The 15,184-nt window shown below is 43.1% G+C and overlaps 1 protein-coding gene across 2 annotated transcripts in view; it reads right to left on the bottom strand.

Annotated features, from left to right (window-relative positions):
* Positions 1-15,184, bottom strand: part of VAV3 (vav guanine nucleotide exchange factor 3) — a 293,077-nt gene that overhangs the window by 152,409 nt on the left and 125,484 nt on the right. For both annotated transcript variants that reach the window (XM_016159794.2, XM_016159795.2), the window contains exons 3-8: positions 13,360-13,418; positions 11,283-11,348; positions 6,369-6,477; positions 4,510-4,602; positions 2,262-2,330; positions 335-438 (exon numbers count right to left, since the gene is read on the bottom strand). In XM_016159794.2, coding sequence (XP_016015280.1) covers positions 335-438; positions 2,262-2,330; positions 4,510-4,602; positions 6,369-6,477; positions 11,283-11,348; positions 13,360-13,418 — 500 coding nt within the window. The remainder of the gene's footprint in view (positions 1-334; positions 439-2,261; positions 2,331-4,509; positions 4,603-6,368; positions 6,478-11,282; positions 11,349-13,359; positions 13,419-15,184) is intronic.

Here is a 15,184-nt window from a genome sequence, read left to right as displayed (position 1 = left end):
ACTGATAGATTAAGAAAAGGAGGCTCCAAGAGTTAAAATGAACTTCCCAAAATCTATAGAATTCAAGAGTGACAGGGTCTGTAAAAAAAATCTGCACTGATTTGCAATGCGAAAGTACTGTCCTTTTTTCTTTTTTCTTTTCTTTCTTTTTTTTTTTCCCCCTGATACAAATATAGAGGTCAAACCACCACCCGGAGGTTAACTGTCCCACATTCTAATTAACTCCCAGGTAGTATCTTAATAAACAGTAGTAATACCTATTTACAGCAATTTTAACACCAACCCTCACTATAATTACAAACTAATAGTGACACATTTAAAATTGAGAAGTTACCTTTCCTTGTAGTTAATGAAAATCTGATACAAGTTCTGGTCATTTTTATTTACAATGGAATCTTGAATCTCTTGCATTAAGTTCCGATGAACTTTTACAAGTTCCTTAGAAAAGAAAACAATGTCAAAGAAAGTTAGGAATCAGAGGACAAATAAAAATCCCCCCAAACCCAGAATCCCTATTGTTGCTAAACTTGCCATTCAAAGGTATGCTGAATATCCTCAATATATAAACCCTCTACAATCAGTAAAGAGAGGAGACAAAGGAGCTGGAGGAAGGGGTAGGGGAGGAAGAGAGAGACCAGGAAGGGAGGGGAGGGGAGAGGAGGGAGAGACTGGCAATGCATGTGGGAAATAACCATGTCGGACCTGACCCAAAATGTCAGTGTCCTGTGAAAAAAGAAATTATTTCACTAGTTATTCACAAGTTATTAAGGGGTAATTTATTCTTCATATAAAAATATGCACAGCTCATTTTCATTTTGTAATCACTTCAAATTTTTAAATAAAACGACCCAAGTGCTTAATGTTTTATTGACAAGGTGAGTAATGATTCATATCCTTGGGACATAAAAATGTAGATCTGTATTTTGGTCAATTAGTAGTGTCCCGGTGACAAGCTAACAACAATCAGACTCAATTACTTGAAACCAACTCATGGCATAAATAAGGGGCAAGTAAAGTGTACTAGGCAGTTTATGAGAGCATCTCCAAAGTCAGAATTTCACATTTTTCCTGATAAGCAAGTAATTTTCAGTCAGGCAGCAAATACATGTCACAGCCAGGAAGTGAGGAAATTCGAACGGAGAGGCCCCTCCTCCCGCTTCCTCTTCTCGTGTTCCCTGCAGCTCACGCCCCGACAGAGTGCCCCTTCCTCAGTGGGGCAGCATAAAACAGGAATTCGTCAGCCCTGTCATTCTGTTGGGGAGCATGGAAAGGCCATAAGAGTGAGAACTGTTAATGGGTCCTAAGTTATAGTGATGGGATTTAGGTGGTTCCAGATCCTCATCTTCCTAAAATGTGCGGTTTGGTTTATCCTAAACGTTCATCCGACATTGTGACCTTTTCCTTCCTGTTATGTTACAAATCACTGAGAAGGTCTTCATTTGGCCAAAATCAAGGACCAGGACAGCATGCCACAGCTAAGGGACTGGTGCACATCAACGCTGAACATGCAGAATCAAATATGAGGGACCGATCAGGTGCTACAAACAACCCTGTACACAAAAGCTTACGTACTGTGCACAAAAGCCACATACGGCAACCAAAGCCAGCCCTAGAGCTCTGAGAGCCTGAGTCTAGCCTAACACAGCTGGCTTGCTTCTGTGCTTCCAAGTCCGTATTCTTTTAGGACTGTAACCTAATTGGAAGGTGCCCTAAAACTCAAAATACTTACATAAACCTAAAAAAAAAAAAAAAAAAGCTCCCTACATATTAACCATGAAAACAGACTGTTAAATCATAAGGAAGGAGCGTATCTCAGAAACAGAAACCAAGGTCGCCACAACTACAAGCAGAACAGAGTGGCACCAAGAAAGTAGAGGAACGGCCGGAAGTGGAGGAGACGGATGGAGTCGGGGCAGAGTCCACACGATGGAGTGGCGGGGCTGGAGGAGTGACAGAGCAGGGTGTGGGCAGAGGGGGGCTCCCACAAGACAAAGAGACAGGAGGACCAGGGATCGTCTAACTGGGAGCACCTCATCACGACAAGCAGTTAAGGAGAATTCATGATTCCTACCCACGTGGGTTCTGTATGCGCTTTGACTGACTTTTGGTTAAAGAGATCACATATCAGCTATTTCTAGGAAAGATGGCTATAAGAACTCAGGCGGCAAAAAATAGGGTCAAAATTCTTAAAGGACATAGAAGAATAAGAAACGACAATTTTATAGAGGTATGCCAATTTTAGCTAGCGTATTTTTACTTACAGGAATGTTGATGAATACTGAATCAAATTCTGCTGCTGTCAGAAATCTTTTTAGTGGTGCCATGAAATACTACCAGAAGAGAAGACAGAAGTAATAATTAAGCACGACCTATTCTAATTTACATAACAGATTTTTATCAACAATTAGTATTTATTGAAAGTCAACTGTTTGTCAATATCGAAAAAAGATTTTACACTTGAACAGAGATAGAAATAAATAAATAAACACAAGTGAATATATTTAAAGAATAAAATAAAAGGCTTAGGCAATCAGTGCTTTGGAAAGTAAGAAAAAAAGAGAACGCCATCGGCTGAACTGGCAGAAAATGGCAATGACTTGGAGATATCTTTGAGGACTGATAGGAAATGTCCCCCGAATGCTTTGCGGAGATTCTAGATCCCTGAGTACAATAATCTGCTGATGCAATTATTCCTCTCCTTCCCTGAGAATTTTAATTCCTGGTCTACCATATCTCTTTCCATTGCTATTCCCATCTTCCTTCTTAGCGACCTCAGCATTGGGACAGATGATCCTTTCGACAGCCTGGCCTTCCAGGTCCTTGAGCTCCAATAGTCTTGTGCTCCAGCCTAGCTCGGCTCCCTTCTCTTGTGCTCATCTCCCAAGACCTAGTTCATTATCAACAACTGCAAATGCTCTGTAGCATTAACTTCAAGCAAATCAGCTCTCTGACCACTACCTCCCATCTTTGGAGCTCATTCCCTCGGAGGATTCTTCAGCGCCACTGAGTCTACCAATCCACTGACCAATCCACATCTCTCATGTCCCCACCTCCCTCCTGACCCGGTTTACACTCCAAAAAGCACCACTGGAATCACGTCCCTGCATATACCCTTCCCCTCTCTTCTTCCACTGTAATTTTCTGGAAAAAGAAACACCCTGGTTAAATCTAGCTTGCCACATATTTTGTGCCAGTGCCTAAAAAGTTAAACATGAATTATGTTCATAGGCTAATGCTAAAGACAATCACAAAACTGAACCGGTCTATGATGCTACATAATCCTACTACATCTTCCTAGTCAAGTTACTCTCATTCTCCTTAACAACTCTTCCGTACCCTCATCTCTTTTTCTAAGCTTCCAAAACTTTTTTCTGGCTCCCATTTTCCTAAATACGGAAGTGCCAGACCTGACCTCAAACATCTTCTCTATCAACATTCATTCCGTAGGTGATCTCACCTAGTTCCCTGACCGCCGGACTCATATCTCTAACTTCCTCAACACATGTCCTTTGAAGCTAACAGATACTGCAAATTTCGTACGTCCCAACAGACCTGTGATTCCCAAACCTGTCCTTCCCCATCTCAGTCTCCATCTTCTCCATTCCCACAACTGCTCATGCTAAAAACCCAGCATTCTTACTTGCTCTCTCTCCTACCTAATACATGCATCCTTTACCTAATTCATTCATCAGAACCAGTTAGCGCTACTTTCAAATTAACTCAGAATCTGGCCGTTCCTCACCACCTCTACCAATACCACCATTTCCTATCGACTTGATTACTGCAATAGCCTTCTAGCTTTTCTCCCAGTTTCTTTCCCTTAACTGACAAAGGTCAGAATGAGTTGCTAAAAATTTACATTAGATCACACCACTTCTGCTGCTCAAAGCACCCTTGCTGTGAGCTAGATGCTCCTAGCTGCTCCGCAGGGCTGGCTGGCTCCCCCGCTCTCTGATCTCGCTGCTCCCTACACTCATTCTGCTTCGGCCGCCTGGACCGTCGCTGCTCCCTGAAGCACGCTGAACATAGCCCTATCTTAGGGCCCTTCTCCCGGGAGTTGTCACCTCCGAGGTATCTGCATGGCTTGCTCTCTCAATTCACTCAGCTGTCTGCTTTAAATATGACCTTATCATAGAAGCTCAATATAAAATAAAACCGGCCCACCCCCATTACTCTGCGTCCCTTTCTTCTGCCTTATTTTTCTTCAGAGAATTTATTACCATCCGGCACGCTTATTTACTTAAATTACAACCTCTCCTATGACAGAGAAAGTGTCATGAGAACCAGGTTGTATTGCGCTCACCGCTATCGTCTCAGTCCCTAGAACAGCGCCAGTCGGCTACTACGGTATCAATAAATACTTGTGGAATAATGAAATCTGCTTTGAGATCTTCAAATCCAAAGTTCTACCAACACTTAGAATACACACGCATAGTAGAAACATTGAGGCTAATGTATCAACTCCATAAGGCAATGTTGGGGCATCAAGGGTGATACATGATGACTTACTTTTTCTATTGACTCCAGTGTTTCTGTATATTTTTCTTCTGTTTGCTTAATTTCTGCTAGGCAGCAACTTCGTATGTCATTTTCCAGACATTTCTGAAATTAGAATTATCAAATTAAAATTACTTAATCAAATTTACACATTAATCTCTCTGGTAGAAGGTGCAAAGAGATCAAAATTATTGCTGGTTTTCTTAAGCTTTCTATCCTAATAAAACACACAACTGAAATATATATCTAACTGCATTTGTGAACAATCTTGGCTTTTTTTTAACTTTGAACAATGTAAATGAAAAATTTTTAGATAATTAAAAATACGCTTGTGAATACAGACACTCTCTTTAAATTGAAACATCTCTTTTACTATAAAAGTTATTGAATCTGGGACATCACAAATGACGTGATAAAGTTTTCTTAACATACAGTGTACTTTACAAGTGCTATAGACATTGTTGCAAAAGTAATATAACAATATTCGGTAAGTAAAAATCTGAAAATATTTTTTAAGAATTAACTTATTGGTGTTTGGCCATTTTACTAAGTGTTTCAGACTGGAGGTAGCAGAGCATGGCATGAAGATTCAAGTTTTGGAGATCAGATAGAATTGGGTTCAAGAACCAGTTTTGCTGTTATTCGCTTGTTATTGTGAACAAGTTACACAATTTCTCTGTGTCCGAATTTTCTCATCTATAAAATTGAATTACAGTAGCAACACCAAGGAGCTGGGAATGAGACGGCCCATGTAAAGCACTTAACACCTTGAGGAGTTCACGAGAAGGGCCCAATGCGTGTAAATTACTGTTCTGTTAACCCTGACCCAGGTAAACGACGAGCGCTGTCAGCCGACTGAAACCTGCTCTCGGGAGAGATACCAAAGAACTTGCTGGTACCCAAAGCAGCTGATAAAAAATTACAAGGAGCACAAATGACACTCTGTCACCTAAAAACACTCTTAAGATGCTGCCACAAGTGTCCTGTGGAGTAAAGGACACGTTAATCACATTTACCAAACACGGGCCAAGTGACTCGTTTCCAGCTACCGAAACTGCTGCCCCGTCTGGGACCCCGGACAACTCGCCACCTTTTTATTAAAGGTGAGAGCGAAAAGAAAGCTGAGCAAATGGATCAAAGCACCGAAGTAACCTAAACCACCACCCAGCTGATGAAGAGAGTCTTTTATACTAAAAAACAAAACAAAACAAAAAAAAACTGCATTAATCAAGCCTAAGCAACTGACTCTTTATGGTTTCCAATTACGAGTTAGAAAATCATTCAAAGTACACACTTACTTCTGAGTATTTTACATATTTTAATGGCAGATAAAGCTGTGGTGGCCCCACTGATGATGACAATACCTAAAACTAAGTGTATAAAATAGTAAACATGCTAGGAGACTGATATAAAAAAAGAAGAAAAAAAATACCTCATGTCAACTCCAACAAATATGAAGAAACATTCTTTAACGTATATTTTACGCTGCAACAAATTTTAAGATTTACCTGCTTTGTAAGAGATTTCCTTTCATAACAATACACTTTCATGACTCCCTGAAATTATGTTCTTTTGCTCCTCTGCCATTATTTAGCTGAGTGGCATGTCATTTGTCTCTCAGATCTGGTTTCTTCACTAGTAAAATGAAAGGATTAGACCGGAGATTCCCCATGGTTGTTTTGAATTGTAAAATGCCATGTTTTTATGTCTCCAAATGCAAAAACAAGTCATGGTTATATAGTTATAACCACATAGCAAGCAAAATAAAAAAGAAAACAGAAACTACTCCAGCAGAATGAGGTTTTCAAATAATCACTTTCCTAATAAAATACTCCGAGTGACTTAAAAAGCAAGGCAAGTGAAAGTCCTACAGGTTGATGTGCTTCCTCGGCTTTCATTAAGTCCTCGTAGACTTCTCCACCTTCGTCTTCCCCATAGACACAGTCATACAGATCTTCTTCATCCTCCACGCGGGTTTCACTGAAACAGACAGACAACAGACAGCTCACTGTTTATGAGGCAGTAAATGCAACAGGCAGAAATAGCTCACCGGATTTTAGAAGAAAATCCAAAGAGGAAATAAAACGGAATGAGCGGGAAAAGTCGAAGGTTTACATTACAGCTCTGTCCCTCCCAACAGGAACAATGACGAACCGCAGCAAGGACGGACTCCAGCAGCGACGGCCGTGACACTAACGTCACCGGTGCTTCGCTCTGCACGAGCACCCAGGGCGGACGGTTCCTCTGCATCTACCTTCTCACTGCGTTCGTCCCCGCCCGGCACTGACTCTGCACTCAGTAAGCATTATTATTTGACCCGTCATTTAGGTAAAAACTTTGAGAAGACAAAACCTTATTTGACTTGCCCCAGATGCCACCACCAGTCACAGGCAGGGCCAGGGTCTAAAGCTCTGAGTGTTCTCACGCTGCCTCCCACTCTTCCCATGTCGCGACCTCAGTCTCATCATCTGTATTAAAGGGTAAAATACGGAGAAGACAGGGGAGTTTGGGAGGATCTGACACGTCATCCACAGTCTTTTTAAAGCATTGGTTTCTGCACGATCATTACTGCCCATAGTTCATGTAATGGTTTTCAATCCACGTTTCTTCAAAGCCACTGAGAAGGTACCCAGAGATCTCCCCCTTCGCCCAGATTCTGCTTTTATCTGTTTCATTTGTTTTGTTTTGTTTTGTTTTTTAAATGGTCCTGAGGCCACAAGGCATTTTTTACAGCTACTTAAAATCTTCTGGCCTCCTGGCAGTTGAAAATAATTTGTTTTTGAAGATATCTCAGTCACCGATTGAGATCTCTTTCCCAAAACCTTCATGAGGTCGCAACCCTGTCTGAAGCGGGAACAGCTGGCTCCACCCATCCCGGGACAGTACACCTTCATTTCTTCCTTCCAGTTCAAGACTTCCATAAATATCTTCTATTAATTAATAATGCCAAAGAATTGAGATTAATGAATTTAGATGTATTAGAAAGAAGCATTAACATCTCTCTGAAGAAATGCGACCCCATTCAGCTTTTAGCATTTCTCTTGGGCCTGTGCCGATAGGATATTATAAATTGATATATGCAAAAATAAAAATACTTGCAAAAGTCATTCTGCAACTCGGGGCCTTTTTCAAAGTAGGTGTAATCAGAAAGTTGTCTGTGTTTGTCATGAAGGATTATATGGAGGCCTTTGACAGAAATGAAGCATCAAACATTCAAGAGAAAGAAAGGTGCCTTCAGGGAGAGCGATGTGGTGGTAACAGAAGTTTCAGAGAACTCTGCCCTGAGGCTCTGCATTCCAGGGTTATCTGCTCACCCATCCACCCACTCGACAAACATTACTGAGAACCCACTGAGTGCCCACGGCAGTGCTAAGAACGCACAATCAAGGAGCTCCAAAGACTCTCCCACAGTGCAGCGTGCAGAATGACACACGAACACAAAACTCTGTAAGTGCAACAAAAGAGACAAGAGCAGCATCAGGGACGGAGAAAAGAGCAGGAACAGCCCTGACTAAGGAAGTCGGGGAAGGCGTCGCAGAAGATATTACATCTGAACGGGGCCTTACACGGGCTTATCAATCTGTTCAGGAGGTGTGTGCTGAAGAAACATCATGTTCCCGGAGACAGAGCTGCAGACAAGGCAGACACGGCGTCTGCCCGCAGGTGACACGGTAAGTGAGGAGGGGGGAGCCTGGCAGCCACGGAGTGGCCTCCTGTTCGGTGTGGGCCTGTGAGTGAGGTGAGCCCCAGAGGGAAGAGCTGGAAGCAAACTGAGGAGGGCTGTGCCCCGCAGGCTCACCTTCACCTCGGGCGTCACCAGGCGGTTTTACGGGGTGTGGTCTGGACGGGGCAGGAAGACAGGCGGGGAGGGCAGTAAGGCAAGAAATGAAGCACTGTGGGTGAAAGATCCTGAGAGCCATAACCAGATGAGGAGAGAAGCAGAGAGACGTGGGAGGCTGCCACTGAGTCAGCCAGACCCGGTGACCTGGCGGAATGCTGGTGGGGGAGAGGGAGGGTGGCCCCTCAGCTTTCTGCTTTAGGAAAGCGGGCGGAAGAGTCATATTGGCAGTTCCACCATTTCCACCCCGAGGGGCTCGGGCTGGCCGTCTAGCAGAGAACATGGGGCGGTTAATCTGGTCTGAGCTCTTTCTATAACTCATCGAGGCACAGGAAGGTCTGAAGGGCTCATGAGGGAGAGAGATAAGAAAGGAACAGACTCCACGTCAAAGGAGGCCCTGTTAGGGGGCAGACGGGTGGCAAGAGCCGCTTCTCCGGTACTCCGAACCCCAGCTCTCCTGCCTCTAAACCTCTAGCACCTCCCCTCGCCCCCTAAAAAACCCTCAACTAGCTGAGGTCTTTTATTTCCCATGAAGATACAGAAATGTTATCCATAAATTCACACGGATTTTGCTCTAGGATTGTAGGCGTGACACACATGGGCACGTACGGGGGTAAAACAGTCCAGGGTTTGTTACTCCACCCCATACTCAAGCTCTGTCCTTGCTAATGGTTTGGTCAAAAATTTCTGATTTGCATAAAATGAAGCAAAGGGTAGGGGGAGCTGTGATTCTTCAAATGCTCAATAAATAAGCAATCCTCATTCATTTTCCTGTGTCCGGGGCCCTCCAAGGGCACATCTGACACCCTGATTGGCAAAGCAGAAGCAAGGGCAGCGCGGCCACCCGCATCCCCCAGGATCTCCAGCCCGTCCTGCCTCTGCTCCTCTCCTCGTCGGGAGCCAGTGATTCCGTCAGCAGCGTGGAGCAGACCTGGCTGATCCAGGGGCTTCCCTGGGGGTGATTCATCCCCAAAAGTTAGACTTAAGTAGATGAGCCCATAACAAAGCTGAGACTAAAAAATGAAGCTGCCACAGCAAACTCAAAAGCGAACATTTGCAGGACCAACACCGCGCCTGGACCTCGGACCACCACGTGGAGAGCTGAAGCGGACCGCGCCTCACAGAGCATGAGCCGGCATCTCCGGCCAGCCTCTTCAGGAACCTCGTTTTCTCCATGCTCAGCTGGACATGCACCCCCACCAGGCCCATCCTGACTGCAACAGAACAGGACCATCAAAACTAGTGGTGAGAATAAGTGACAGCTGGCGGGGTTTAAGGAGGCATTTCCTCATAATATACTAGAACTAATTAACACATTCCTCCTAATGCTTTGAAGAATTTGATTACATTAACCAGTAATCTTACAGCCACTTTAGGAAGATTGTAGCCAGTTCAGGGCGACAATTGGCAGCTATCTTGCTTAAGATTAGTGAGTTCTTGGAGATTTTAAGAAGAAATAAGAAGCTATTCTCAAAACGCATGTAAAATCTAAGACTTCGAGGGCCATCCACACGCCACCCACTGCGGGGAGGGCGGCTGGCCATCCCCATGGCTCCTGGCACGCTCCTTCCCTGCCCTTCCTCTGCCAGTCCTCAGAGGGGCTGGTCGGGGCGCTTCTGGGAGTCAATGCACAGGTACAAAGAGCCTCCACTCCAGAGTAAAACTGTCCAGGTTCAAGTCCAAAGACTGCTATTTACTAGCAATATGACCTTCAGCAAGTGCCTTTTTCTAGATTTGGCTTTCTCCATTGCAAATCGTGATGATAACAGCAACAACCTCATCGCGTGATATTAAATGAGATCACGCAAATAACATGGTTAGCAAGAAACGGGACTCAATAAGCTCTTATGAACTGACTAGATCGCTCTGGCCTGAATCACAATGCCTGCCACACAGTAGATACTTAATGCGGCTTTGGCTTATTCATTCAGGAAAAAAAAAAAAAAACATTTCCTGAGGACTGACTGTACACCAGACACTAAAGTTCGATGAAGGTAACAGCCAAGAACAAGGTGAAGTCCCTGACCTCGCCAAGCTGACCTTCTAATGAGGAGGGACAATAAATGAAGCAAACAGAGATTGTCACAGGCAGTCGTGAGGGCCATGAACACACATGGCAAGGTGAGGGGTGGTGGCAATTTTAGATAAGGTAGTCAGGAAGGCTTCTCGGTAGAGGGACATCTAAGCAAAGACTTGAATGGCGAGGGGTCAGCCATGGGGGCAGAAGGAACAGCAGGTGCAAAGGTCCCAAAGCAAGAAAGCTCAGCGTGCTCGTATGTTACGATGGATAAATGGGTGGGTTTTCACAGGATTTCAATCTCACCTGGAGAGTAACCTATTTCTTATTACAACGCTTTGCAAACATGCCTGACCTTTGTCATCAGTTCCTTGAGGAGTGAGGATCAGGTTTTATATCTATTTGTTATCTGCACAAGTCACTCGATCAGCAGAAAATAATCAGCTGCAAGGATCTTTTGCCCCTCCTGACTGTCAAATAATGAAGCCCCAAAGGATTCTCTGTTAGAATAAACACCATCCAATGAAACATCCCTGAATGACTCCAGCCCACACCAACCTCACCCTTCCTTAAGCTTACGGAGCAACTACTACCCACCCTACAACTTTGGTGCTAGAGTCCACTTCTCTTTTTAATTGTTCCTTAATTGGCTCACTCCAGTTTTATCTACTACCTCCCTCACGCCTTCAAGGAACCTCCGAAGTCTACCTCATGGCAGTACGTGTTGTCATTTGCACAATGCGGGACACACGACAGAAGCCAAAAGCCAGTGGAAGGACATTTTCCTGTGAAGCTTTCCATTACGAGTTTGAGGTTAACTCTTCCATGTCTTAATCATTAAGCCACTGTCCCCCTTTAGAGAGCTATCTTAACATCCACAGTTAAAACCCACGAAGGATGTAAAGGTTTTGCTGGAGATGCTCGACATACTCTATCAAATCCGGAAGGCCTTTGTAGATGTCTTCATCATTAACGCTTTCTTCTGTTGGGAAGGGCCTAGGAGGGAAGAGGAAAAAAAGGGGGTGAATAAGAAACATTCAGCCTGGGCGCTCACCTGGCATTAAATGCACAAGCTCCTCTGCTGTCAGTGGGGTTGGATCAGTCCCTGTCTATCCAGTACGGTGTCTGGGGTCCCCCAAGGAGGCGAAGGCACCTGCTCCCAAATCGTCAGCAGCAGTTCTGCTGGTCGCCACAGTCTGTGAGCAGTCGTGGAAAAGCCCATGTGCTTGGCCCATCTCCCACCAGCCAGACACCTGCAGGCTCGCCTCGGTCGGGCCCACCGCGGAGAACCCGCAGAGAAAGAGCCGCCCCGCCTTCAGTACCAGCTCTTTTCACTTGTGGATTCTAATCTAACTGACAGATCATTGGGCGACAATCATTCCTGCATGACTCGAGTTCCACCAGGAGAGATGAAAATTATCAGAAGACAAGAATGCCGTTGTCCTTTATATATGATTACTGACTCCGATATACTTTTCTACTCAGACTCTAAGGCCTTTAGGTTATATTTTTATCTTCATTTATTGGACAAATGAGTCAACCAGACCCTCAGGGAAAGTGGGGTATTTTCTCTGTCCCTTGTTCAAAGAAAATCCTTTTAAATTATCCCTCATTCCCAGCCATTGGCTTCCTTTTTTGCCTCTTGCTACTATGAAAATTTTTTATAACACCAACACAATGCTCTAAATTTATGTTTAAAAAATCACACTAATTATCAAAAGTTTTACTCTTTCTTTACATGCAGCCAACATTCATTACATGCTTCATAAAAACAAGAGGATTCATCAAAATAACAAATAAGTACTAAATCATTTTTATTATATTGAAAAGCATATTTTCACCTTGGTTTATGGATCAATTTAATACTTAAGACAATGGAAAAACTTATATTTTTCAAATAAATTTAAATGTGTGAGAAATCCCAAAGTTTCAAAATCTTTTTTAAAAGAAATTTATGCTCATATACCAATACGAGTCCACTGTAGGAAAAAAAATGAAAATACAGATAATAATAATTAAAAAGAAAAAAATTTCTTCTGATATGTATCCTTCTAGAACCAAAAAATATATAAATACACAAATATGGAATCATGCTATTTTTAAATCTGCTGCTTACCTATAACGACAAAATATATACTGACATAGAGAGAAAATCATATTAAAGACCAAATTACAAGGCGCTGAACATTTATCCAGCCTACAGACTACTTCTGTAGAAAGCTGCCAAATTCATGGCCCATTTCCAGGAAAGGGTCCAAAGGACATCCTCACGGGGTCCCTGTGCTTCGTACCCAGGGGCCGGGCTGCCCAGCACCGCCGACCGGTCCTATAAGATGTGCCTGGGTCCTCTCCCTTAGAATGTGAATGTGAGCTAAGCCGGTCGGCTTCATTTTTAGCGTTACAATAATGCCACTATCTCTCTGATCTCAATGAAGGATGCAGTATTTTAAAAAGAGAAAGCCCAACACAGCATACACAGCTGCATTTCCATGCTACTGACTGCATAATACTCCACTGCCTGGAGACTGCATGATTTATTTAACCAATTCACTTCCAAGTTTTCCGTTTAGCACCAAACCCTCCATACACAGCCCTGTACAGATATCATTTTATATTTGTCTGATTATTGTTTAAACTCCTAAAAGTTGTGCTATTTGTTATGGTCCAAAGGAAATAAATCTACCACAATATATTTTAAAGTACTTTATTTACTTAAGCATTTGTGTTTTGTCTTCATGAATCGAATACATAGAAATTTTGGAGTTAAGGAAAAAAAAAAAATACAGAACCACATCAGTGACAGTCACCAGTAAACTGAGAACAATGTTTAGCCAAAGTGTCTTATTCAACTTGGTGTTTGAAAGGTTTCAAATGTGTGTTGGGCACTCACATGCCAGGCAGTCTGCATAAATGAGACGTGGTCCTTGCGTGCAAAGTGCTTTGCAGACAGTGACTATTCCGTAAGTAAGCATTACCCTGAACACGAACCACAGAGAAACAAGCTCACCTGATTCCTGTGGCCAAGGCTATAGGCGTGCGAGAAAGCCGCGACAATGTTTCTATAACCTGAGAAAAGAGGGACATGTTAATTGGAATTGTACTTCATAAAAGACGAGATTTTTTTCCAAAATAGTAGTTTTATAATCTAATGTCAACAATGAGAACAGAAATGTAAATATGCGAATGCCAAAAAGATGAAGAATGGCAAGAGCCGTGGCTGAAAAGCATAAACTCCTGGGTCATAAATTTCTCCTTCTTTGACTTTGTGGCTCCAAGATTCCTAACCCACTGGTTTGCCGTGTCCAGCAAAACGTAATCCTGAAGGTCTCGCATCTCTGCTTCTACACAATCTGAAAGACCCGGGAAAGTGACCCAGGAAAACAGCAGCCACGAGCCACGTGAGGCTATTTAAAACTAAGGTGATTGAAATTTAAAAACCAAAAAATTAAGTTCCTTAGTTGTACTGGCCACATGTCAGGTACTCAACAGCCATATGCGGCCGGTGGGTGCTGTACTAGCTTATGCAGACATCAGACATTTCTACCATCACGGACAGTCCTACCGGGCAGCGCTGCTGTGGAGCGAAGTGGTTTGATGAGTAAAATCTTGACCCCGCACCACATGGGTTCGAATCCTGGCTTTACCATGTTCTAGCCACACAACCTTGGGCAACTCGCTTAACTTCTCTGGGCTTCGGCTTTTTCATCTAGATACTACCTACCTCTAATAATAAATTATTAAGAATTATTAGATTATTAGGACTAAGGACTACTTAGCCCTGATTTCTTAGGACTAAGAAAGTAATACATGCAAAATATATAAGTAGTAGCTATTCTGTATAAATATAAACTTCAAGAAAATGTATTTATTCTGAGTGTTTTGGGGGAAAAAAATTTCCTAGATTACGACTGACGATCTGTCTGTTTCAGAGAGATCTTCTGAAATCTTCAGACCTAAACCTAAGCGCGCCCTGCCAAAGTCCTGCCATTAGTGCCTCGCGGCTTCTACCCTCCCTTCCCGCTTTCATACCTAAGATCGTCTCTTTGAAAGTCTGACGAAATCAAGGAGCTAAAATATCTTCTTTTCTCATGACACCTGTTTCTATGATAAGAGAGAATTCGTCTTCTCAAAACTAAAAATTGAGAGGTTCTACTACAAGACCTATTCAGAATGAGGGGAAAAAAAAGGAGGGAGGGAGAAAAGGCAAAACTCTCTCTCTGGGTGGGAGAAGCCGTCTAATTCCTCAGTTCACTGACAGACACAGGAGTGAGGCCCCCAGGGGTCTGCAGACGTCTGGCAGGGATCATCAGCGACACTCGTCCTCCCCTCTCGCCTGCTGCAGGCGGCTCTATCATGCGGGGAGGAACTCAGAGCTCCAGGGGAAGAAGCCCCGGACTAGGCCTGGCTCACCAGTTTTCAGCTAAGCTCACCTTTTTCAGCTCTATAAAATGTGGATGACAACGACTAACTGCCTCATGGAGTTACTAAAAAAAAAAAAAAAAACTGAAGGAAATGATGTCTATCAAATGCTGAACTCAATAAATGTGAACGTAAAATAATTATTACACACGAATAAAATTTAATTTAAAAACTTTACACAATTTCTTCCTGGCTTAACCTTGTCGAACGCTGGCTGTGAAAGCAAGATACAACCACCCAGGAAAAACTCAGTATCGATTAATTTCCCATAACGAAGATAAAGCACCTTCGGGAATCTGTAAATTCAGACGATTACAAATGAACAAACAGTAAATGTATCGAAATAAACTGATTTGAGATAAAACTTTCATTTGCTAAAATTCCAAAATTATACATTATCGAATGAAAAGTCT

The sequence above is a fragment of the Rousettus aegyptiacus genome, unplaced genomic scaffold, assembly GCF_014176215.1.
Source record: "Rousettus aegyptiacus isolate mRouAeg1 unplaced genomic scaffold, mRouAeg1.p scaffold_m13_p_17, whole genome shotgun sequence".
NCBI classification, from domain to species: domain Eukaryota; kingdom Metazoa; phylum Chordata; class Mammalia; order Chiroptera; family Pteropodidae; genus Rousettus; species Rousettus aegyptiacus.
Note: the sequence above shows the minus strand (reverse complement) of the source record. Positions and strands in the feature narration are given on the sequence as shown.